Consider the following 27,198-nt stretch of genomic DNA (forward strand, 5'->3'; position numbering starts at 1 on the left):
TGCTGGAGAGGCCGTGGAGTAAAGGGAACCCTCCCCTACACTGTCGGTGAGAATGTAGTTTGGTGCAGCCGTCATGGAAAACAGTATGGAGATTTCTCAAAAGACTAAAAATAGGCTTACCATATGATCCAGCAATCCCACTCCTGGGCATATACCCAAAGGGAACCTTAATTCATAAAGATACATGCACCCAATGTTCATAGTACCACTATTTACAATAGCCAAGACACGGAAACAACCTAAAAATCCATCGAGAGATGACTGGATAAAGAAGCTGTGGTATATTTATACAATGGAATATTACTCAGCCATAAAAAAGAGTAAAATAATGCCATTTGCAGCAACATGGATGGACCTGGAGATTGTCATTCTAAGTGAAGTAAGCCAGAAAGAGAAAGAAAAATACCATATGATTAAAAGAAAAAAGATACACTGAAAAATAAACCAATGAAGAGAAATGAGAGGTCCAGAGTGGGGGCATCCCAGGCTGGGAGCAGACAAGCCTGGCCACAATCAAACCTAGCATTTGATCAGTCCCAGTCAGTTCGAGTTGAAAGAACTGTCACCCACTCTCAATACCAAAGCCCAAGTGGTGTCCTAGCAGGAGGGACCAGCTCCAGCCACCTATGCCTCTCTCCCCGATACCCTCCAACTTGGAGAAGCAGTGTTTTCAGTAGGCACTCAGAGTGGGATGTGAGCTGGCTTTGTGAGCTACTGTAAGTTGATGATCAGGCCCTGTACAGAACCATTCAACTGGTGGGGCCTCTCCAACTGGAAAGGAGGCTGGTACCTTTCCAAGGTTTTAATATTTTGCAACTCAGTTCCCAGGTTTATTCATCTCTGACAATGTGCTCTATCCACGGAGTGATCACCAATCATTGTAGGAGAGAGAAAGAACAGTGGAAGCAGAGAGAGAAAGCTAATCAACAGTCCTCAGTAACTTTGATGTGGCTGCTGACTTGCAGGCCCAAGAAGGCCTGACCATGTTTCTCTCCACCTATATGGTCTATATCCCAGCTCTTGTGCACATGTATGTTTTATTCCTAATATAAGAAGTTGTTGCTGACAGTGAGCTGTATTAGCAGCCCCTCCCCAAGTAGTAACCCTAGGATTCCCACTCTTTCCTGCCTGCCCCACTTTCTTGGAGGCTGGTTCAAAGGGATACATAATATTAACAGGGTCTGGGTGCCTCCAAATTCCAAATTATATAAAGTGAACTGAGAAACTACATTCATTACCACAGGATTTGCAAAAAAAAAAAAAGGAGGGTAAAGTGAGGGGATACAGGCACCTTCCATCAGCAGGATATGACAGAGCAGGAGGATACTTGAGCTCAGAAAGGAAGTATTTCCTTATACCTCCACCTCCCAGCAAAGAGACTGAGGTCAGCTTACATGACTTATAAGATATGCAACTGTCCTAATTTCTCTGCTCTCCTGGGGTACTTTCTGGAAGCTGGCCTGGAACCCTATGCTGTTTACTCACTTGCTCTAGCTCAGTAGCTGCCAAACTTCCTTGTGCATATGACAGAGAAAGTCCAATCAGGATGCCCCCCTGCTCAGGCTCTTGTCTTCCACCAGGATGTACTTGAACAGCATCTCCAGCCTGTCCTCTGTTTCTCCATGATAAGCCTCATGCACTGCGATCTCTGTGCCCTTAAGCTATCAATGAAGCCTCATACCTTCCTGTATAGTGGATTATGCAGAACTGGCAGAACTCTCAAGCCACTAGTGATCTGACTGAAGGAGGAGATGCTGAAGAGGCTCTGGACAACAGGGTTACCTATTTCTATAGATGAGCTACAAATGCATAAATAAAAGACCCAGAGTAATCTGTTCATCCATGCATGTATATCCTGGGTGCTATACTGTACAGTCATCATTTTTATAAAGAACAACGACAGGTTTAACCTTTAAATGACCACTTATTTGTAAAAAAAAAAAAAAAAAGTTACACATGTATTAAAAAAACATTAAATAATCATGCAAATTGAATCAATTAAATTGAAATCACGCTTACCTAATAAAGAGAATGTGGTAATTTCTAATTTAAGCCATATCAAATGTATAAAAGTTTAAAATTCACATGAAACTCTGTTATACAAGTAACAAGTATGAGAAGCTGTTATGAGTTGAACTGTGCCCTTCCAAGATTGGTATGAAGTCCTAACTGCTCCAGTACTTCGGAACATTTGGAAGTAGGGTTGTTGCACATGTAATTAGTTAAAATGAGGTCATACTGGAGCAGGGTGGGCTCCTAATCCAGTATGACTGCTGTCCTTATAAAATGGTCATGTGTAGACAGGGACACATAGGAAGCATGCCATGTGACAATGAAGGCAGAGATTGGAGTTATGCAGTTGTATGCCAAGGAATGCCAAAGACTCCTGGCAAGTCACCAAAAGCTAGGAAGAGGCAAGAAAGGATTCGCCTATAGGTTTCAGAGGGAGCATGGCCCTGTTGATACCTTGATTTCAGACTTCTAGCCTCCAAAACTTCAGAAGAGTGAATTCCTGTTGTTGCAAGCCACCCAGTTTCCAGCAGTTTGTTACAGCAGCCATGGGAAACTAATACAGAATTTTCAGTCTCTCTTGTACATTAATTTACTGACATATTCATGTCTTGATTTTTAAAAATTATTTTCTAAAATAATATAGTAAATTTGAATTTTTTGGGTCAAATATATAGTTTTATATATTTTAACACATGTGTATATATATATTAACATGACCATCAACCGTAAGATATTGATGGTTAATGTCTTGATTTTTAATAGTCATTGTTGAAATAAGAACAGTGAAACTGTTTCATATAGGCATAAGTAAATTTCCAGCCCTTTCTCTTCAAAATTTAGATTTTCTACTCACATTTCAATAATACATTTTTTAATTCCTAAAATAAAGATAGCCTCTAAAAATCCACTATCTTTAGTTTATTAACTTTAAAATCTAAAGCTCTACCCTTGAGAAAATCACCTTCAATAAGAATTCATCTAAAGATCTGATTTGAAGAAATTGATATATCAACATTCTTCACATAAATAGTCAACATAAAAGATATACATGTGTAACACTCATACAACTTACTGCTATCAGCTTATTAAATGCACAAGTTTGGAGTTTTCCCCGTATTTTCTAACACTGCACACATTATAAAAATTTAGGTATCTTTCTCTCTTCTCTCTCCCTCCCTCTCTTAGTTTTAGAACACTGAGAAGTCCACTAAACATTCACTATTCAACAAACATTTATGGAATATTAAGATGTGTGAGTGATGTACTGGAGTGGAGGGAGTAGACTAACTCATTGCTTAAAAAGAAAGAGCAATGTGATTTTAAAACTTGGTAAGTTTTGGGGGGAGGGTAGTAGAGAGCTTGATTAGCATGCATGAGGTCCTGAGTTCAATCCCCAGTACCTTATTAAAAAGATAAATAAATAAATAAATAAATAAATAAATAAATAAACCTAATTAACTCCCCCCTAAACAAATTCAAAAAATTTTTTTAAAAAGAGGCGACAATATTTAGGAATCCTTGCAGCAAAGCAAGATAATTAGGAGAAAGAACTCAAAAGGGAAGAAAACAATAACTGCCTTCAAATTTGTTAAAACTTGGTAAGTTTCTACTCTAAAAAATATTACCACTTATCCCTTAAAGGTATGAAGCAGCTTTCTGTGCTGGAATATCTTACATATAAATTAAACCATTTTTCACCACATGGAAATTTTATTATGATTTTATGTCTATTCTAACTCACACACAATGCCAAAAAGCTTTTTAGGTTAGAATATCTTTCGTTCCCCCAAATGTACAGATTAAAAACAAATTACTTATAAAAATCAACAACTGTAATACTTGTTAACTGCTGCATTTCACAAAAGTTGTACTATAGAAAAATTCCACAGATGTTTATTGATAATATACAAGTGCTCATAATTTAAACTTACTACTTAATGTTTAAGCTGTGGGTAACTTCCTGAAATGGACCTTTTTATTATCATTGACTTTGTAACTATACTTCTTCCACATAAGGTAGTACTTAGCATTGTGGCTCTAGTCTTGAAGACTACATACAAATTATGTGTTTATTAGAAAATCTGTAGGCTAAAAATATGGGGTTTTGTTGAAGTCAGCTATCAGAATCTATAATAATAATTTCTGGATAAAAACTTATATACTTAAGATATACCAAAACTGTAGGCCCCTGTATGCTTTCCCCAATTTTTGAAAATCTAAATATTCAAATAAATATAATATTTATGCATTTACAAGAGAAAAATGTTAATGCTTCTTTTACCTCATTCAATTCAGATTTCCCTGAGAAGGCACAAGCCTCCTTTAAGTTTTACCAGAGAGAAGTTAACTTAAAACATAATGGATAGCAAAAAAGGTTCAACATCTTAAAATTATTAGTAAATTATAGTTGTCCATTCTTATACCATCTGCAGACTCCTGAGTTAAGTATTTTCCCAAGGTTTTTACTACCACTATTCCCATGGGCTTCTTAAACAGGTTAAAAATGCAGGTGCTAAAACATCTGAACTCTATTACCTTCATAATACTGACAGATCAGACTATAATTCTATTCATAGAGCCTCAAACTTACAGATGTCCATCAAAAGACTAATTTACAATTTTCCCCTTTTGAAAGGAACAATACTTCTGATTCAGTACTGTCATGTAAAAGAAATGTATCCTTTGAGCATAACAACCTAGAGTTCTCCCATTTGTTTACATCAAGCTGGGAAAGTTTTAGTTCTGATTCAAAATCTGATGTTTTCTATAGAGCATTTGCTTTTCAACTAGTCCCTGACTTCCCATTACCAGATTCCATGTGGAAAGTACTCAGAAGTTACCAAATTTACCGCTCTTTGTGTAAGTTTTTCTTGTTTTTGTCTAATTTACTTTCCATCAAGGTTTTTTTTTGGGGGGGGGGGTAGAATTAGAAAAGAACAGCTTTACTGCTGTGCCAGGCAAATGGAGTCACAGAAGGCTAATGCCTTAAAGACTGTGAACCCCTATTTTCCTTCAAATTTTTTATTTTATGTTGTGCTGTTTTATTTCTAAATTTATTTATTTATTTTCATTAAGATCATCTTGTTTTCTTCATTTAAATCACCTTACAAATCTTTTCTTTAAAAGGATGTTGTTACAGAAATACTTTAACTTCCCTTCCTTCCTAAAGCATCAGCCTTTGAAATCTCCCAATTCTGAGGTTATAATGTATGTAATGTATATAATAAGGAAATACATAAAATTTTTCATAGTACCAGTGAGTAATTAAACTGAGTTTGAAGTGAAGTGAAGTGAAGAACATGCTTACTATCTTGCTATATACAAATCACTTTCTCACTCATCTCTTAGCAATACTTTTATAAATCCTATCATCTAGATTAAGTCACATACGCTCATTATAAGTTTAAGAGATGAAGGATAGGTCTCTAACTTTACATACTAAAAGATGGTTCATGCCAAGATACAGAACTCAGAATGATACAGAATGTAATATTCTTCTTTTCCACACTTATTAGCATAAATTAAGGTCAGAAAAATAAAGATTACACAGCTCATGGTTCTCAAATAGCATTACTTAAAAGTGATTAATTCATTCTTTTACCGTTATATGTGAAATCCAAAGTAAGAATCAGAAAATATGCTTATGTGTCCTTTCTCCAATCCCCAAAACTATCATACAAGAGCTCATCACCCTAATAAGCTCACCAACTACCATATTATGAAAGAAAAATACCTGATATAAACATGACCTGGCTCACCCACCAAATCTGATTTCATCTGTAACTTGACATTATAGTCACTTTCAAAATATACCTCCTTAAAACTCTTCCTCTTCCTCATTTGCCCCCTTAAAGTTTGAAAATTCTTTCGAATTCAGTATCTCTTACCAAAAAAATTACTACTTAAATTAATACTTTTCAATTCAAAATATTTTAAACAAGAATCTTAAAAGTTAAGTGATGTAAACTCATACAAAGAACAAGGTTTACAGATTAATAAAGAAATGCCAATATTTATTTTCATGTTTTCAGTGTTTCAGTGTTAAAGCTATATACCTGAATTATCTGATTATTCAATTCATCATTTCAAAAATACACACAAATACATAAAGGATTAGCCTCGGATAAACCAAACTTTCTCAATCCACTGTCACTGTATTCTGACACAGGATAAATTTATATAAATTTATATTTCACATTTGCAAAACAAATTGTGGTATACTGTTGTTTTAAAAAGAAACAGGATTCAATGATTCTTAATAATCAGAAGTAGATTACTTTAGATGAAACACCACAATGTACTACTCTTCAAAAGAAAAAAAATTTCAAATATCTCAGTTTTACCTGAGAAGACAGCTAGATGTTTGGGGTTTGTGTGTATGTGTGTTCCTGGGCTTAATTCTAAAAACAACCTCTGTCCAACTCCTTTCAAAAATCAGTATTTTTCAATAAATATAAACATATACAGTACAATAAAATGCATAAAGATAATGTGCACCTCCAGAATGCTATAATAACTCAAATAGAAAAAATAAATCAGTGTTTTAATTTCCCACATAGCAAGTCAATGTTAAACAATGTCATTTTTTTCCCTTTCTCCCTAACCATTCCACACATCAGGAGTACTGTATTTGTATATTTAATAAGATGAACAAACTGACTAGATGCTCTAGAGGAGTAAAAGAAAAAGAAATCTTTTTCATCTTACCACAAAAAGATAAAACAAAAGCAAATACGAAGACTTGTTAAATGAGAAGCATTTGAAAAACCCAACGTGACCAGCTTTTGATTTACCCCTGTCTGACAAGGAAGACAGACCCCACCCCCACTCCAGATTGTGTGCCTTTTTTTTTCCTTGGGTGGGGGTGTGGAGAAGAGAAGCTGTCACATTTCCATCTTCGGTTATTGTTAAGTCCACAGCCTAGATTCCCAAGTATCACTGGTCCGGGTGGGAAATATTAAAGCAGATAATTAAAATTGTCTGAAACGCACACTATTTTGTTGATCTTTTTTCCATTTTTAAAGTTAATTATACCAGCTTCAATCTGCAGAGACTAGATTGCCTTTGACAGCCTGCCCCTCAAACATTCCTCCTAAGATCGCTTGCTCCAGATTCACTAACAATTCTCTCCTCTCTAAAGTTCAATCAGAAAAAAGCATTTCAGAAATTATTACATCCCAAAAGGCACACCTCCCCATCCTTTCGCTTTGGTGCGGAGTGCAGAATGAAGAGTGAAAAAGAGCTATTCGTTCTTCAAACAAAAAGAAGTGGGGGTAGAGGGCTAGTGGGGGAAAGAGCAGCAGTGGACCTGAACAAAATGTTGAGGAAAGTTTTTTATGTGACTAGTTTGTCCTTCGGCAGGGGAAGAGGAGTTGGGCAGAAAGCCGGGGTCTCAGCAGGGCTCGTGCAAAGAGACCGTACCTGCGGAAGAGGAGGACTGGGACTCGAGAGGAGCCCAGCGAGCACCTACCGACTTGCAGCACATTCTCCACGGAGCCGCTGTCCAGCAGACGGATGCCCCGGCGGAACGGGAGCCCCTCGCCGCCACCGCCACCGGCCGCTCCGACCCCTGAGCCCAGCCCGGGGGAAGCCCCCGTCGCGGCGGCTCCGGGGGCGGAGCCGGCCGGAGCGGCGGCCCCGGGGGGTAGCGACGGCCCCTCCTCGGCCGGCGAAGCCCCCGCGGCGCCGCCAGCCGCGCTGGCGCCAGGGCTGCCGCGGTACTGGAAGCTGGAGTACATGCAGATCTCCCGCTCATTCCGCGGGAAGGACCAGTAGACGATGCGGCGCTGCACGGGCTCCGGGATCCGCTCGAAGCGCTCCTCCACCCGCTCGTACGCCCACTTTTCCGCCACCGTCTTGGCGGCGCAGTCCAGCAAGGACTCGGGCTGCAGGTGGGGGCGGGCCCCTGGGGGCAGGCAGCTGCCGCCGACGCCCCCAACCCCGCCGCTGGTCGCCCCCGGCGAACCGCGAGGGTGGTGAGCCTGCGGGCTGGGCCACGAGCACAGGCGCTTGGCCGGAGAGACCGGCGGCGGCGAGAGCAGCTCCTCTCGCTCACCTCCTTCCGCCATTGCTGGGGACTGACTGATTGAAGCGGCGGCAGCGACGGCGGCACCGGCTGTGGCGGAGACCCCAGCCACGGCCACGCGCCCCGCGCAAGCGCCCAGCTGCGGCGCCTGGGGGGCGGGGCGAGTAAACCCGCGAGCCGGCCGGCCCGAGTGGGGAGCCTGGGCCCGGCCGGTGCGCGCGCCGCGAGGGCCGACGGGGGCGGGCGGAGATACGAGCCGGAGGCGGCTCGCTCTGTCCCAGCAGCCGCGAACGCGAGGAGGGACGGGAGCGAGCGCAGGCCGGCGGCGCGCGCCAGGCGCAAATGACCCAGAACGCGCGCCGAGCGCTTGCGCTGGGCCGACAGCTACCTAGGGGCCACCTAGGGGCAAGGAGCGCCGGACACCCTCGCCAGCCCGCGTGCCTTCAGCCCACCTGCCGCTTGGCAGGTGAGGGGTGGACTGTGCGGCCAAGTGCGTGAGCTAGGCAAGGAGCCGCGGTGGAGTGCTAGGCTTGCGGGGCAGGGAAACAGAAAACTCAAAATCAGGCTCCTTCGGTAGAGGAGACTGGAGGCGGTCACGGCCGAGCGGGGGACCTGGCAGAAAGACGTTAGGAAGACACTAGGAAAAAACTGTAAAGTTCCAGTGATGAAAACTACTTACGCCACAGCAATGTGGAATTAAGTTGGCGATTCCCTCCAGAGCCAGGCGGAGTAGCACCAGCCGCTGACTTGACAATGAGGCGCCAGGGTCTCACTGCCACAGTGGCTGCAGCTTTGTAGGGTTTTGGATGCACCTTGCATTCTAGGAAACAAACACCCTTCGTGTAGTTTTTGGTAGAATTCTCTGATCCCCTGCCTTCAGTCTAAATTAGGCCTTTTATATTTTTCCAAAGAAGACATACAGATAGCGAATAGGAACATGAAAAGATGCTCAACAGAGAAATGCAAGTCAAAACTGCAATTAGGTATCACCTCACACCGGTCAGAAGGCCCATCATCAGAAAGTCCACAAATAATGCTGGAGATGGTGTGGAGAAAAGGGAACCCTCCTACACTGTTGGTGAGAATGTAAATTGGTGGAGCCACTATGGAAAACAATGTGAAAGCTCCTTTAAAAAATAAAAATAGAATTATCATATGATCCAGCAATCCCACTTCTGGGCATATATCCTGAGAAAACTCTAATTTGAAAAGGTACGTGCACCCCCAAGGTTCATAGCAGCACTATTTACATCAGCCAACACATAGAAGCAACCTAAGTGTCCATCAACAGATGAATGGATAAAGAAGATGTGAAATACAGATATAGATATAATGGAATGTTACTCAGCCAGAAAAAAGAATGAAATAATGCCATTTGCAGCAACATGGATGGACACAGAGATTATCATACTAAGTGAAGTAAATCAGATAAAGTCAAATATATGATATCACTTATATGTGGAAACTTAAAAAATGATACAATTAAATTTATTTACAAACAGAAACAAACTCACACAGAAAACAAACTTATGGTTACCAAAGGGGAAGGTGAGGGTGGGATAAATTAGGAGTTTGGGATTAGCAGATACTACTGTACATTAAAGAGATAAACAACAAGGTCCTATTGTATAGCACAAGGAACTATATTCAATATCTTGTAATAAATAATAGAAAAGAATCTGAAAAAGAATATATATATGTATATATATATATATCTGAATCACTTTGCTATATACCAGAAACTAACACAACATTGTAAATCAACTATACTTCAATAAAAAGAAACAAAACAAAAATTAAAAATTAGGGGGTTTTTTTGTTTTCCTTACCTGACTCAGTCTTTCTACACCTTCATATTAGTTTAACAAGTTGCACACATATTTTTTAAATTTGTGTAAAATCTGACTGCCCAATTGACTATCAACTCCATGAGGGCAAGGATCATGCCTATTTTCTTCTCCATAATTTATCCTTCCCTGACATACAGTGGATGCTCAAGAATGGCAACTTCACCACTGACTCCTCCATAAACAACAGAGTTGTAAGCGACAGTCTTCTGCTCAGACAAGAAAACTTATTATTTCAAATTTGCTGATAAACTAATTTCTAAAAGTTTAAAATGTTCCAAGAATTGTATTAAGAGAGTTCCTTCATTTGCATTCTCCCTTCAAAAACAGCAAGTTCTAGATTATAGTACAAAATAAGAATAAGAAGCAAAGAATAAGAATCTAGTAAATGGTTGGAGATGGACAGGAGCCAAAGTAGTTTGATTTTGCTGTAATCTCAGAAAGATCATAGGCTATAGAATCAGAATTGGATGTGAATCACACTTGCTACTTGTGTGACGCTAATCATGACTCAAGTCATTTGTAAAAGGGGGCTAGCAATAATACCTATAATATAATTTATTAGAAATAATTAACATCTAATCCTTATTCAGTATAGTAGGTACTCGATGAATGTTTATATCTGTAAGTGGATTTCTATCTGTAAAAATCTAAATGGATTATTGTGAAATAGCATAATCCCTATTACCCCTTAAATCTGGTACCACAATTATAGACTTTCACAGCACATATTCTTTTCCTTCCTAGAACTTATCAGAGTTCATTTTGGGGGTGAGTATTCCTTTAATGCCTTTCTCCGTGACTAGATTACGAGCTATGTAAGGGCAGAAAATATTTCTATGTTATGACTTATCTCTAACACTCGCCATAATGCATGCACGTAGAAGATGCTCAAAAAAATTTGCTTTCTGAATCAATGAATATGTTACTCTGAAGATGCTGGAGAGGGTGTGTGTAAAAAGGAACACTCCTACACTGTTGGTGGGAATATAAATTGGTGCAGCCACTATGGATGACAGTATGGAGGTTCCTTAAAAAACTAAAAATAGACTTAACATAACATATGATCTAACAATCCTACTCCTGGGCATATACTGGGAGAAAAATATAATTCAAAAAGACACATGCACCCCAATGTTCACAGCAGCACTATTTACAATAGCCAAGACATGGAAACAACCTAAATGTCCATTGACAGATGAATGGATAAAGATGTGGTATATAGATAGATACATATGGGTATGATGGACTATTACTCAGCCATAAAAAAAATGAAATAATGTCATTTGCAGCAACATGGATGGACCTAGAGATTATCATATTGAGTGAAATAAGTCAGACAGAGAAAGACAAATATCATATGATGTCACTTACATGTGGAATCTAAAAAAATAAAAATACAAATTTTATTTACAAACTGGAAATAGACTCACAGACATAGAAAACAAACTATGGTTACCAGCAGGGAAGAGGGGAAGGGATAGATGAGGAGTCTGGGATTAACAGATATACATTATTATATAAAATAGATAAACAACAGGGACCTACTGTATGGCACAGGGAACTATACTCAGTTTCTTGTTATGAGTTGTAATGGAAAAGAATCTGAAAAAAATATGTATATGTATGACTGAATTACTGCTGTACACCTGAAATTAACATTATAAATTGACTACATTTTAATAAAAAAATAAGAATTAAAAAAAATTGCTTTCTGAATCAATGAATATGTTACTCTGATTTACTCAACTGCTGGAAAATATGGTTAATAGAGGTTGGGACATAGGAAAAAATGTTACTTAAACATATTTATTAAGAGACAAATTTCTTTCTCATGAGTTTGATTTAACTAGGTGCTTTTTCCTTATTTTGAGGATACTAAACTTTACAGAAAAGTGACGTATACCCATATACTCACCACTCAGCCTTAATAATTACCACTTAATATATCAGTATATCAGAAGTCCACTTTTACCACCTCTGTGTAGCATCCTGGGGAGCAAGTACAATCTGAATTTGGAGTCTATTTTTAAATTATGTGTATGTGCATATGTAACATTGTTTTGTATATATTTTATTTATTACATGGTATCCCAGCTGCCTACCATCATATTGGTATCTTTCTTTTTCCTGTGCATACTGATACACAATAATCATTTCTTTTAAGTGGTATAAAATATTCCATCTTAAGAATATATCACATTTTCTTTCAAAGCCTAGCACTTGTTAGCTATATAAAGAAGTGACTTAAACCCTCTATGCTTCAGCTTTCTAATTTATAAAATGAGGATAATAAGAGTTTTTACTTAATTAGGTTGTTTTGGAATTAATGTATGTGAATTGCATGGAATAGTACCTGGCATGTAATTAAGTACTTAATAAATATTAGTGGTTATTTACATATTTATGTATTTATTTATCTCACTAATGATGGACATTTAGGTTGTTTCCAATATTTTTAATTGTTGCAAACAGTACTTCAATGAACACTCAGTACTATAATGAACATCTTTGTCTGGATCTCCTTGTGTATTTATTTTAGAATTTCTCCTTGGGACATAGCCAGAATGGAATTACTGATATAAGATATTAATACTTCTGGTTTTGCTAAATGCTGACAATTTGTGTTCCAATGTAGCTATCCCAGTGTATTAGTCATTTTTTTACTTTTAAAAAATACTTTATTTAATTTAGAATATTAAAAATATAATTTTAATTTAGAATACAAAAATATTAAACATGTTACTTGTTTAACAAACAATTTCACCTCTGGTAGCTTAACATCTAGTTAGTGAGATAAGATGAAACATGTGAAAAGTTAAATAACAAAAAAGACTGAAATAATACAAAAAAAGTAATTGCTTCAGAGGATTGTCAAGTGATTTGAAAAAGCAGTAATTATTTGGGGAATCAGAAGAAAGACTTCTTTGAGTAGAAATTGCAAGAGGAAACTACTGTAGTCTTATTTCATTAGATCTTGGAGAATGAGTAGGAATAAAACATTCATGGAACAGTTAAAAATAAATCTGTTTGGCTATAAAAATGAGAAATAAAGATTAGAAAGATCTTTTAAAGCCAACTTATGGATAATATTAAATGCTGGGTTAAGGAATTTGAAGTTGAGTTTACAGAACAGGCAATGGGGAACCAAGACAGTGAAGGTTGTTAGACATCTATATAGTGTGATAATACTGAATATAACCTATGTGTTTTATATCTTTTCCCCCATTAGTATGTGCTTTATACTTAGCACTTAATAGAGTCTCAATAAATGTTTCATGAATGAATGAATAATCTGGCTGTGATGTGGAGAATCCATTCAAAGGGGAGAAAAAGAAACATAGAAACCTCTTAAGTACCTATCCCAATAATCTGGTTATGAGTTGTAGTGGCCTCAATTCAGATGAAAGTAGGCAAAGAGAAATTTCTCTGAATAAAGTGCTTCTGCCCTAGTGTTCCTTAAAAATGATACAATGAATATTTAATTACATCCCTATGGTACCTTAAAGCAGCAGGGTGACTTTTTTTTTTTTTTTTTTTGATAGGCCATGAAGCTACATTTCGTGTTTTCTGGTATATCTGCCATTTTTAAACAAATATAATATAAATAATATAAATAAATAAGCTACTATTTGTGAGGCATTATAAGTTAAATATAATGAAGGATACTAGGCTGCTTAAGATAGTCTGAGCATTAAGAATTAAAGAAACCATATGTGAACCTGAGCTGGGACCGGGAATTGATACAGAGGAAATTACAGGAAGATAAGGAGGTAAGGACATCTAATAATAATAATTATACTTAAAATTGATACAGTGCTTTACAGTTTTCAGCTAGGAAATAAAGCATTGCTGAAGAAAATTTACTGAATTGTGCTGACCAAGAATACTAATTTCATTCTAATTCCATATGGGCCCTAAATGCTGCTTGGTAACTCTATTATTCATCCCCAATTGGCAAGAATCTTTATCCCTACTTTACCTATGAAGAAATGCTCAGAAAAATTGTCTTAATCAAAGTCAGTAGCAAGTGAGTGATAGAATCAGAACTCAAATTCATGTTGTTGAATTCTGAGTCCAGTGAAGCTTCCTTTCTACACCATAGTTGTCTCACCAAAGTATTTTGTAAGAATAGAATCAAAGTAACCATATATATTCTCTCTCCTGGACAGGGACTCAAATTTGGCCTGAAAGGGACTATTGATTCATTAACTTAGAAAGGAATAAGCAATTAGATTTCTCAGTAAAGCATGAGAACTAGTCCATTGGCTATAGTCAAACAATGAAACTTAAGAAAAGAAGGAAAAAGATGGCAAGAACAAGAGGAAGGTGAAGGAGAAGAAAGATGAAAAGGAAAAGCAGCAGTGACTTGTGTTAAGAAAGAAACCATAACACACTGGAAATATCAGCACGTGGAATAATAATGAGACCCAAAATCAGGCCAGGTTGATATGCGGCTTGTGTGGAGTAAATACAGAGGTTCGTAGTGTTATTGAGAGCTCTGTGGGACCACTGTTGACATCTGCCAGCTCTTTTCAAGATTATCCTAAACATTGGTTCTGATTAAAATAATACTGGTTTGTTGATGTTAGCATTATTGTTCCAATACTTTAAATACAAAAGTCAACATACAATGTGGAGCTCACAGGCTAGTTTGGGAAACAGACATTAAACAAATAAACATATAAATATATAAATACAGATGGTAATAACATGGCGTATAAGACTTTGGGGAATATGTAAAATGTGGTTGGGAAGAGCAAGCACTTCAAAAACTGCCAGAGAGAGACTGTGGTGAGAAGTAGCAGGAAAAGACTATAGAGGAGACTTGAGGGACATTGGGAAAAGCTTTAAACTACTGACCTCAGGAATCTGAGTTCCCTTAGGCATAAAGGTGTTTTGAGCAGGTGAGTAACATTATAAAAGGCAGTGTTTTAGGAAGATTAATCGGACAGATGTGTGCAGGGTCAGTGGAGAGGAGAATAAGAGTCTGGAGGCAGAGGATGAGTTAGAAGGCTTCGGCAACATGTGAGAAGGAGGTGGTAAAGTCCTACAGAGGACACATGACAACCATGCATGGGGCAGAAATCCAGCTTGCACTCCATCTGCTTAGCCCTGCACCTAAAGGGTTGCATTTGGGTGCCTTTCTAATTCTCATCAACGCACCATATGGGCAGTGACTCTAGGCCTGTATTACCCTGTTTGATCTCTCTCCTCTGGTGAGAGAATTGACCCATTTCAAAGAGACTGAAGTCTAAAGATACTTCTTTCATAGCATTGCAATGTCCAGGGTGAAAACACAAATACCAAAATCAATGACCAGGAAGAATACATGACATTTAACGACAGCTCTTTTGATGTCAGGAAAACTGTGAGCCAGCCTTGAAAACAAATCTTTAAAATTGCATTTGTGGAACATCCTCAACCCCTCAGGAATGGAACAAAAATCAGTGATGAGATGGGGGTGAGAGATAGAGTGAGACTCAGAGATGAGGATTTAGGCATCATTTGACAAATAAACTATATGCAACCCAGATTCATTTATTTAATAATGGACTTTATTCTGGTTTCCATTTCAAAATGTAGATGATGTACACCACTGCTCGATGATAATGCTAACTTTGGGTATATATCAAATACTGGATGAACTGGGGATGGGAAAGATATTTGGGAAATGCAAAGGAAAGCCAAGATTAAAACAATATTGAATTGATTGGACCTATTACCCAACTCTGCCATATTTCTTATAGTACAGAGCTACCATAAAATTAGAGGAATTTAGCTCCAAGGGTAAGCCCCAACTTGTCTAATGGATTGTAGTAATCCCTCACCTCATTTTAAAGTGATTCACTCAGGGATACGCAGTTGTAAGTCATTCAGTATATGGCATTTCCCTCGTCATTGGGATTGGTTCAGGAATGGGCTTAACCCATTAGGCCAATGAGACATGTGGCTTGCTGGCACCGTCCAGGAAAGAATGTTCTCATTCTTTGAAGAGAGCTTGTGGAGGTTATTTTCTGAGTGCTCTGACACAGAAAAGGAGATTGTTGGTAGCATGCAATGAATACAAGGGTAAGCCAAGCTTGAATTGAAGCTGACACACCAGAAGGCTTATGGGAAAGATGGAAAATAACTAGATTTTTGATGGCATTGTTGAACAGCTGAATCAAACCTACTTAACATCCTTTATGCCTATCAACATCCACTTACATGAACCAATAAATCTCCTTTACTATTTTTTGGTGCTTTATGAGGTATAATTTACATGCATTAAAATGCACAAATCCTAAGTGTACAGCTTAATGACTCTTTACATACGTGCACACCCATGAGGCCACCACACATATCAAAATATAGAATATTTCTGTCATTCCATAAAGTTCCTTTGTATCCTTTTCCAGTCAATGTGCATCCCCCTAGAGATACACATTACTCATTTAAATAGAGTCATATAGTATGAATTATCTGTCTTTTGTCACTAAGCATGTCTCTAAGAGTCATCTATGTTATTCCCACATATCAGCAGTTTGTTCTGTTTTAATCCTGAGTAGTATTCCATTATACAAATGAACCACATGTCCATTCTCTCTTTATCCATTCTCCCTTTGATGGACATTTGGGGTGTATGTTAGTAAAGAAGGATTCGATGTACAAGAGCTTTATTAGAAGTTATGCTTGATAAGGAACGTGGGGAGGGAGCTATGAACTAGGGAAGACTGTGAGAACCATCAGAACTCTATGCAGGTGAAGGAAAAAGGAAAGGAAGGAAGGTTGATTGAAGAGTCTTAGGCTGCAGTGCAGTTCTAAGAAAGTTAGACAAACCATGTCACCCATGAGAGGAGTCCTGCATCTCCCAGGAGCAGGCCTGCCTCAGTTCCCCTTCCACACTCAGTCAGGAGAGCACCCTGTGGAAACCATGGCCTCTGGGTGGATGCAGGGATGGATTTTAGAGCACAGCAATCAAGATGGTCAATAAAATGTGATCTGAGAAGAGCATTTTGATGGTTGCCACAGTCCACTCTTTTGCCTCACAGATGTACTTCTCCGTGCAGGATCAGGGTACAGATCTTCCACAGTTCTCTTTCTGAGGGGAAACTCAGAACAGGAAAGTTGGTGGGGTGAACTACGATCTTCATTGCTACAACTGATCCTGGAGGCACAAGTAGCATTTCTCTTCTTCCTCCTCCACTCATTCATTCTGAATTCGCCCCACCCTCTGCTGTCACCGCAGAGCTTGCTTAGTGGTGTGACCCAAACCTTCAGTCCCTAGGGTTCTGAGCCCTTGATAATAATTTTTCTCAGGTCAGGATTGTTTCATGTGTCTGTTCACAGCTACAGTGGGACAAGGGATTTCTATGAGGCCTAAAATAGATTTCTTGGGTTCTACGTGTTTCTCCCTGGCCCCACTGTGTAAAAGGAACACTACCTCCTTCTGCTAAAGGGTTAGTGACTCCTCACCTGCTAGTCTCTGGGCATAAGAAGTCTCTGGTGCCCTGGCAGCAGCTGTAGTTTGCAGCATAGGGGACCAGGACCTTTAATCCTGCAGAACCTAGTATTGTGGAGACAGGAAGCACAAAATCCCCCAGAAGGTCACTAGAAATGATGGTAAGTGTGACCACTCCTGCTTCTATTCCTTGGTTTCAGGACCTATGTCTCCTTCCTAACTGAGGCACAGCACTATACAGAAGTCCTTAATTTGATGCACACACAGCATCTTGAAGGATGGCACTCATCTCTTCAGAATGTTATCTCTGAGCTGAGCACTTCAAATGCACCTACAGAAGGCCTTTCCAGCATTCTGTGAGGCTGCCTGCTTCCGGATGATGTGTTATCTGATATAACCAGTGGATTCCACAGTCACACCAGATAATTCTGATACATCTTTTGCTATGAAATGGGGCTCCTGGTTAGGTGCTATTCTGTGTGATATTCCTGTGTGGTTCAGGGATTCCATAAGCCCCTGAGTAGTAATGCTGGCTGAGGTCTGTGGACAGGACAGACAAACCCATAGAATAGGGTAGAATAGGTACCCAGCCCTTTGAGAACAAACTACTGATCCTTCCAGAATGGAAGGGGCTTTATGTGTTTGGTCTGCCTCCAGAGACCAGTTGGTGTCTGAGGAACAGTGCCATATCAGGCGCTTAGTTGTTCATCTTGGTTACCAACAGGTTGGACATTCAAAGAAGCAACAGCTAGATCAGTCTTGGTAAGCCCCTGCTCTTGGGCCTGTAGGTAGCCTCAACTCCTGCACAAGGATCACTCTTTCAATGTCCCCATCATGCTACTTCTGGGGTAGCCAATGACAAAGGCTGGCTAACACCAACCAGCTAAGTCATTTTGTCTGCTTAGCTCTTCAGTGTCTCTTTCATAATAGATGCTTTCTGCTGGGAACAAACGTGTAGTACAAAAATTATTTTCCTTCTAAGCTTCTGACCAGATGGCCAAGGACTAGGCCACTGCCCGGAAATCTGTATATATTTTCACTTCTTTAGCCACTTCTCCCTTCCCTACAAAGCAGACAACCAGATGCACTGCTCTCAGCTCTACCCATTTGGAAGATATTTCCTCTCTACTGTTTTTCAGGCCGTTGCTGAATATGACTACAATGAAATCACTATCCATTTTTGGCTTGCACCCACATTCCAAACAGACTCACCCATAGACCAAGCTCAGGCTTTTTCTTTATCTTTCAGCTATCATATCAGGCCTCCTTCTCCCCATATAGTCATAGGTGCAAGCTGAGAGAAAGACAATGGTACAACTGTGGTAGGTGACATGAGGATCTGGCCTTCCTGCTCATGCCCTCCGTTCCTTGTCAGGCTCCTAGAGTCCCAGGTGCACCATTCCATCCTATGACAGACACATGCTGGGTATATCTGAACTTATGACTTGGCAGGCCCAACATAATAGAGCTCATAATGTAACATTGCATACTCCAAGTTACTTGGTGCCCCACAGTCAAGTGTGAATCAGTAATGTACCAAGAGCTGTTTGTCATAGGATGTAGAATCCTCTTCTGTGAAAGGGATGCCCTTGCTCCAGAATTCCAGGAGCACTACGATTCTCCCACTGGGGCTTACCGTAAACTCCGTGTTGTATCTTTTCCCACTATGGATGGCTCCAACTGGGTCTGCTGGATCATACAGATCAAGCATCAAGGCTGCCTGCTCTGCAGTCTGGACCTTCTTCAGAGCCTTTTCCTGCTTCAGGCCCCACTGAAAGCTGGCTGCATTCAGTGTTACCTCAGTGTTACCTTGGTATATGGGCTAGAGCAATATTCATAGGTGTGGAATGTGTTAACCTTCAGAAGTTGATGAGGCCTGCCAGGCACTGTACCTCTTTCTATGTGCTAGGGGATGCAAGATGCAGCAATTTTGTCTTTCACTTGGAGGAGATATCCTGGGATACTGTGAAACTGGGCCTCTTAACACTACCAGAGTGGCAAGTCCCTGATTTGCAGCAAAATTTACCTCCTACCCTTTGTCTTATCCTCATCCTAATAACCTATTGCCCATTCTGTTCAATGAACATGATGTCATCAATGTTATGAACCAATGTGATATTCTTTGAGATCATCAGGATCATAGTGTATTATGATACTGGACAAAAACAACTTAATCCCAAAGCAAAACTATAAATAATTGTGATGGTTAATTCTATGTGTCAATTTGACTGGAACTCTGTGTGTCCAGATATTTGGTCAAACATCATTCTGGGTGTTTCTGTGAGGGTGTTTTTGGATGAGATTAACATTTAAATCAACAGACTGACTAAAGAAGATTGCCTTCCCTAATGTGTGTGGGCTTCAATCAATCATCTGAAGCCTGAAAAGAACTAAAAGTCTGACCTTCCCTCAAGTAAGAGAGTTCTTTCCTGCCTGACTACCTCTGAACTGGGACATTGACTTTTCCCTTGCCTTTGGACTCCAGCTGAAACATCAGCTCTGCCTGGGTTTTGAGCCTGGATACCTTCAGCTGAGAACTACACCATCTGTTCTCCTGGGTTTCCAGCTTGCTGACTCACATTGTAGATCTTGGGACTTTTCAAAATCTGTAATCATGTGAGCTAATTCCTTATGATAAATCTTGCATTCTTTCTTTCTATCTATCTATCTATCTATCTATCTATCTATCTATCTATCTATCTATCATCTAGCTCCCTCTCTACATATAGCTCCATTCTAATGGCGCTGTTTCTCAGGAGAACCCTGACTAATACAATAACCATGTTTCATGTGAATATAACTCTTCCTGAGCCTCTTTCTTTCTGATCCTAACTCTTTGATCCTCTTTATTGTTTAAGATAGAAGAGAATGCACTTGTCAACTCAATGGGCTACACAGCACGTACCTAAAACCATATTAATCTAATCTAACAATGATATCATGTCTGGTATGGTAGTTGCAATTAGGGCTGCTACTTGGTGGAGTAATCTACCAACTAATTTTGGTTTGTAGTAATCTACATGCATCCTGTAAGATCCCTCTAGTTTCTGTAGGGGCCAAACTGGCAAATACAGTAGCGGTCACCACCCCCTGCAAACTTTGCATTCCTTTGATCTTTAAATGTGAAACTAATTTCCTCCATTTACCCCTCTACACACACACACACACACACACACACACACACACACTTTCAGGGTACACAGGTCATTTTCAGAAGCTTCCACTTGGCCTTTTCTACTAGGATAACTGTTATCCCATAGGCCCGGGACCCAGTGTGAGAGTTACTCCAACTGCCCTCAACTCTAATTATACATTTGAAGACTAGGGAAATGATTAGAAATGACTGGATGGATCCATATCTCCCATTGATCCACTGTAGTCTGGAACTTGTCCAGGATTTCACTGATTAACTAGCCTCCATGTGCCCCCCACCCCAGTTCTAACACGGGGATCATGATGACACCTCAGGTCTCTTAGTATCAACAGCAATATCAATTCAAACTCTTTCCTCAAAATATCTGGATATTCCCCTTTCTCCAGTATATAGTTATTCAAATACATGCCCACAGGTCTCTTTAAAGAATGACTTGGGGGAATCATTATCACATATATTTGCTGTGGTGTGGCAGGGTCCTTCTCCCCAATAACTCAGTTACCTTTCAGTCAATAGGTTCCAGGTCTAAAAACTGGCTCAGGTCTAAAAATTGGGCAAAAGATCATTTCTTTTAATTGAAGTGATTTCAACTTGTTTCTGTACTTAACTTTATATTTATAATTTTGTGTTCTTTTTCTTAAAGAGCACCTCCAAGATTGCATAGGCTCCTGGCCACACAAAACTTAATCTGCCCCTGTCTCTGAAAAGGAATAAGGAATAGTCACCAGAACCACATACAAAAAGACTGTCTAGACCCAAATCAATGAGATCCTAGCCCAGGGCTTTGGATATAACCATACCTAGGAACTGGATGAGTTCTGATACCTGAAACACAGGTGAACTTACAGGTGGATTAAAGGAGCCCAACCACATGGGTGTATAAGAAATGAACAAAGCAGAAAATCACCTTGTTAAAGTCAGATCAGCTATTAGTTAAGATTCTGCTGCAGGGTTAAAATGATAGTAATACTGACTAGCCTTTATTGTACCTGGTCTATGTGCCACACAATACACTAAGCTATATAGTGTATGTGTGTGTATGTGTATGTATATAAGCTATATAGATAATATACTATATTATCTCATATATCAACTTAATTAACCCTATTTCATCTAGGACAAATGAAGAAAGCGAGGTTTGAAGAGGTTGACCTGCCTAAGATCACACACAGTTAAGGTGCACTGAAATTCTAAACCATGTGTTTTGACTCCAAGCCTTTGCCCTTAATCACCATATACTACCTCCAAAACATGCTATGAAAAAACTTCTGTGGTATCTCAACGAGTATAAAAGCCTTTCACTCAATTCCCTCTGCTTTGCAGCAACACTTACATCACCTCAACCACACTCTGATTTAGAATTCCACTGCAATTTGAATAGTCATGGAGCAGTTACTGTTGTTTATTAGCCAATCCAAGGGGCCTCTAAGATGAGAATCAACACCAGTAGAGAAGCACTATGCCAAATTTTCACTTAGTCACTTCAGGTTCAGTTTTCACAGGCTTTTAGGGGCATTGCTTCCTCAGAAGTCTCCACAGTCTATGTATTAGCTCTGTTTGCTGGAAGGGCTAGCCTGAGAATGCTGCCCAGCAGGTGAGAACAGCATGCAGGCAAGGAGGGGTCCAGGGATGAGAGAGAAAGGAAGTAGAGATAATACCAAAAACCCTAGAGATAGTCCTTTGTCTAGGAAAAATCAAGCATGCTAGCTTCTTCTTGCCATCTCTTTTCTCTTCCCTTTTGCATGGTATGATTATTAACAAAAAATTTTAGGTCTCAAATTTCTTCATTCTTTCTTCTGATCATTTAACCCAAAGCTCCTGTGTTATATAGCTATGTTCCTGCTTTGGACTACCAATGTAACTGCTATTGTAACCAAGGCTGTTGCCCCAGAATCATATCCCTGCCTCTCCCTTAAAGGAAACCAATTACTCTTTTCTAAGTTTCAGGAGGAAGCTGCAAAGAGGAAGAAAAAAGAGAACTGGTTAGAACCAACTAGGCCCAAGATAGCAGAAGATTTGACTTCCAGTAGGGCTTGAGCCTCATTATGCATTCACTGTAATACATCAGCATGCTAAGTGGCACACCCACCAGTGCCATGACAGTTGACAATCGCCATGACAACAACCAGAAAAGCCCATACAAGGACTGAAAAAGAGAGTTGCATCAGTTCTGGTTCCAAACCACACCCCTGTTCTCAGATAACTCATGAATATTCCTTCCACTCTTTCTAATTCCCTCCCTTTTACCTCAGCCATCCTATGTATTTAGTATCTACACCCAGTCAACCAATTTGGTAACACTGTCCCCAATCATTTTGCCTTTAAGTCAGTTACTCCTCAAATACAATCTTGCTTGCTATGAGAGAATAGGGAGAATTGTCACTGTAGTTACCACAGTCAGTCTTTCTTGAAAGATGACAATGATGATGAATCTTTGGAATTTGTGGCATTTCTTTTATAACCCCTGTGTTAAGAAAGTTTGCACAGATATGTAAGTGGAACATCTTAATCCTAATTTCAACTTTAAAATATTTTTAATTTGGTGAATTCTCTGACCTACTTCCCACTGTGGCCATTCCAAATCTTCTTCATGAAGACTCAAAGCTCTCAACCTGCCATTCTCATAAATTAGCCAGCCACCTATTCTCCCCAAAACAATAGGCCATTGGGCTGGTCTCCTCCATCTTTTCCTCCTTTCTATCTTTAAAGGTTACAGCATTTTGCCTTCCTTTCATCCTGCTTCCTACCAAGATTAATCTCTCTGCCTCTGTCCTCAATCCTACATTCTCTGGGTCCTTTAGGATCTTCCTGCATAATTATCTCCTGTTTTTCAGGTGTTCTCAATTTGTCTCTCTCCACTGGGTCTTTTCACTCTACTTTCCAATTGTGCACAAAATCTATTCTGAGGGGAAAGGAGCCTCCATTTGACTCCTCAGTTATCCCTAACTTCTGTTGTATTTCACACTCTTTTCATTATCACACTTTTTGAATAAATATGATACAGTTAAAGGCCTCTACCTCTTCACCACTATCTCCTTAGAGCCAAGAGTCCAGGCATTAAGGAAAACTGGCCGCACTAAGTACTTCTGAAACTATGGATAAAGTAGATATATAAAAGCTGTTTGAGAAGTAACTACTTCCCTAGGTCTCCTCCCAAATTCTATGAGGCTGCATAACTGTTCCTCCTGTGCTGCAGCAGAAGTCTGTAGGCTGACTTTCTGGAGAAGATATGATGAGGATCCCCTCTGGTTTGGGGGATGCGAGGCATAGTTAAGGGCTCGGGTACCTTGCAAAAACAGGGAGATACAATATGCATTGTGTACTAAATGCTGAGACTCCTCTCTAGCCCATCCCCTCACACAGTCCCAGAACACTGGCAGCCAGTGGACCTCTACTTCTCAGGCAGGAAATACAAGATTCTTCTCTGGGGAATCTGACTAAGAAAGAGAGCTAAAGACACCAACATCAAGGGTTTCCCCATCAAGTGGCTTGTCCAGATCTGTCCACAGGGAGACTCAAAGTCAATAAGCCCTACCTAATGCGCAAGCTTCCATTTAGCTCTTCAAATTGTAATCATGAGCAGACAACCAAGAATTATCATATCTCTGAAAGTCTCTGACATGAAACACATAGATCAAAACAACCAAGTATACACAGAGAAAAACATCTCTTAGAAAATGAAAACTCTGCATGAAGAAAATTTCTCAGAGAGAAGAGAGAATAACACATTCATAAAACAGGAATGGGATGTCATTAATAAATTAGTAAAAGGAGCGTTTGGAGGGGAGGGTATAGCTTATTGGTAGAGTGTGTGCTTAGCATGAACAATGTCCTGGGTTTAATCCCCAGTACCTCCCTTTAAAAATAAATAAATAAATAAACCTGATTACAACAACCTCCCCCCGCCCCCCGCAAATAAAAAGTTTGAAAAAAGGAGCATTCAGAAGAGGGGAAAAAAACCTACTGGAGGTAGAGAGAGTCAAAAGATACAAACTTCTAGTTATAAAATAAGTAGGTCATGAGGATGTAATGTACAGCATAGTGACTATAGTTAATAATACTGTATTGCATATTTCAAAGTTGCTAAGAGTAAATCTTCAAAGTTCTCATCACCAGAAAAAAAAAGTCTTTAACTATGTGTGGTGACGGATGTTGACTAAACTTATCTTGTTGATCATTTTGCAATATATACAAATACTGAATATACCTAAAAACTAGTATAATGTTATACGTCAAATATACTTCAATTAAAAAAGAAAAGACAAACCTCTTGGAAATTAAACACATGATTGCTAAAATCCAGATATAACAGATAAACTTGAAGAAATTTCTTAAAAGTAGTACAAAATGAGTTAGGGATGAAAAGTAGGAGAGAAAAGGTGAAAAAGTCAGGTACAACAGGATTGCTGAATGAAAAGGTATAACATCAGAATCACAGGTATCTCAGAAAAAGCAGAGGGGAGGGAATCACTAATGAAATGATTCAAGAAAATTCCCCAGAACTAAGGGAAATACGTGAGCTTCTAGATTTCAAAAGGCCATGGCAAAAAGTTTGAAGTGAGTGGAGCATGAAGAGGTTAGGACCACCTGGTAGAGGACTATTTAAGCCATTCCAAGGGGGTTAATTTTTACCTTGTAGGCACAGCAGAGATTTTTAAGTAGGAAATGACCCAACTAGATTGTGTATTAAGTGGAAGAAAGGTGGTAGTAGAATGAATAATGGTGTGGAGAAGAGAGAGAATAATGGCAATGAGAACAGTTCCAAAGCTGTTTGGAAAGGAACGTTGTGGTAAATTTAAGAACTATTTAGGTGGACTAGGCAGACTTGATGGAAAATAAAGTAGAACATTTGGACTGCATAGCAAAAATTAAAGTCAATAACCAAAATATAAAATTCGGAAGTAGGAAATTTAAAGGAAAAGATGACAAGTTCACATTGGGACATATTAGGTTTGAAGTGCTTATGAGACATCCAGGCATAAATGGACTGAAGCTGGGGAAAATAACTTAGGTCAAGGGAGAATTTGGTTAGGGTAAGAGCTGGGGTCTTATGGAAGAAATAGGATCACCCAAAGCAAATATATGGGGAACAGAAGGCAGACAGGGAGGAACTAGAATGCAACCAAGTGATCACCAACAATTAAGGGATGAACACAGGGAGAAGCAGCAAAGGAGAGCAGAGTCATACAAGAAGCAGAGAATGGGATCATGCAAGCCAAATGAAGAATGAAAGTTACAAAGGAAAGGCAAAATAAACAAATGAAGCATTGCAGAGGTAAGATAGGATAAGGACAGGAAAAAAATTGGCTTTGACCATTAAGAGATTCAATTTCAATATTGTGGTGGGCCATACACTAGATTTTTAGTTTCTTATGGATTGAATGGGAAGGGAAGAAATGAGGACATGTAAACACAAATAATATAAGGCAGTGTGTATATAGTAGTAAAAGATAAAGTATATTCTTCTACCTTGCCATTGGTTTGCTGCTCACACCTGTTGTCTGCATGGTAGCTGACTTCCTCCAGACTGCTGGCCTCCAAGATACCCAGACAACACTGTCCCTGTCCCAACCTCCAGTGGTCCTTCTCTTGCCCATTCAGTAGGAGAACACACTCTGATTCCAAAAACCAGCAGCTCAGCAGAGCTGATTGGCCCCTCATATGCAGGATTTTCTTCCATTCAGCCCTCTCCTTTCCGGAATACACAGGCACTACAGAAGGGATTGGAGAGGGTTGAATTAAATTATTGTCAGCACAGACTTCCCCACACTGGCAACCACTACTGCTACCCTCTCCAGGCCTTGTCATTCAGGCTATCCCCCTGTGCTAGACTTCTTCATTCATGATGTTTTTTTCCTGAACTCTCCCTCCAATCCTGTCCGATTCTGCATATGCGAGAATTCAAACATGAGCTGAGTTCAAGTTCTTTCCAGGAAGATTTCTGGACTTGCAGCAAACTGTCCAATTTGGCTGGAAACATTTTTCAATGTCCTCAAATGTCCCATGGCAGATAAGAGGGTGGATAAAGGTGGGAAATGTAAAGAAAATAATAATAACTAACATAAATTGAATACTTACTATGCGTCAGTAAGGTGCTAAATTCTTTACCTGTGTTTTACAGATGAGGAGACTGATTCAGAAGCTAAATAACTTGCCCAACAGTAACATGGTTGGTAAATGACAGAGATATTATTTGAACCGATGCAATATTAGTCCAGAGTTCTTGTTAGGTTAAGGACAAAGAATTAAACATCAAATAAAACAACAACACAAGTGCATTGTCTCTGCCCCCAAAGTATCTTTTTTGAATTGGAAGTTCAGTTTACTGAAAGGACTGAAAAATAAATAAAAGAAATGTAAAGGAAGCATAAAAGCCAAATACATAGGTTTCAAAAATAGAAACAAACATCAGTTATGATGATAGATTAAAGCAATTAAAATCTTACATCGACTAACTATACCTCAATTTAAAAAATTAAAAATTAAGAAAGAAATCTTAATTGAAGGACTAAGACTGAGGAATTCCATTTCAAGCTGCTGATCTGGGCATAAGAATTTGACTTCCTCTGTATCAGAGTTCAGTAAGGAAACAGAAATGACACCAGTAATTAGAACAGGAAAAATTTGATATTTTACTAATAACCTTTTACCATTTAGTAAAGGTTAACTACTAAAAGGGTAAAAGAGGACTTAAGGAGTACACAAGTCACAAAGT

The 27,198-nt window shown here is 39.3% G+C and overlaps 1 protein-coding gene across 1 annotated transcript in view; it reads right to left on the reverse strand.

The window, feature by feature from the left end:
• Positions 1 to 8,197, reverse strand: part of ZSWIM5 (zinc finger SWIM-type containing 5) — a 137,042-nt gene extending 128,845 nt beyond the window's left edge. The window contains exon 1 of the mRNA XM_006178437.2: positions 7,484 to 8,197. Coding sequence (XP_006178499.2) covers positions 7,484 to 8,081 — 598 coding nt within the window. The 5' untranslated portion in view covers positions 8,082 to 8,197. The remainder of the gene's footprint in view (positions 1 to 7,483) is intronic.
• Between the last annotated feature and the right edge of the window lie 19,001 nt (positions 8,198 to 27,198).

Source organism: Camelus ferus, chromosome 13 (assembly GCF_009834535.1).
Source record: "Camelus ferus isolate YT-003-E chromosome 13, BCGSAC_Cfer_1.0, whole genome shotgun sequence".
NCBI classification, from domain to species: Eukaryota; Metazoa; Chordata; class Mammalia; order Artiodactyla; family Camelidae; genus Camelus; species Camelus ferus.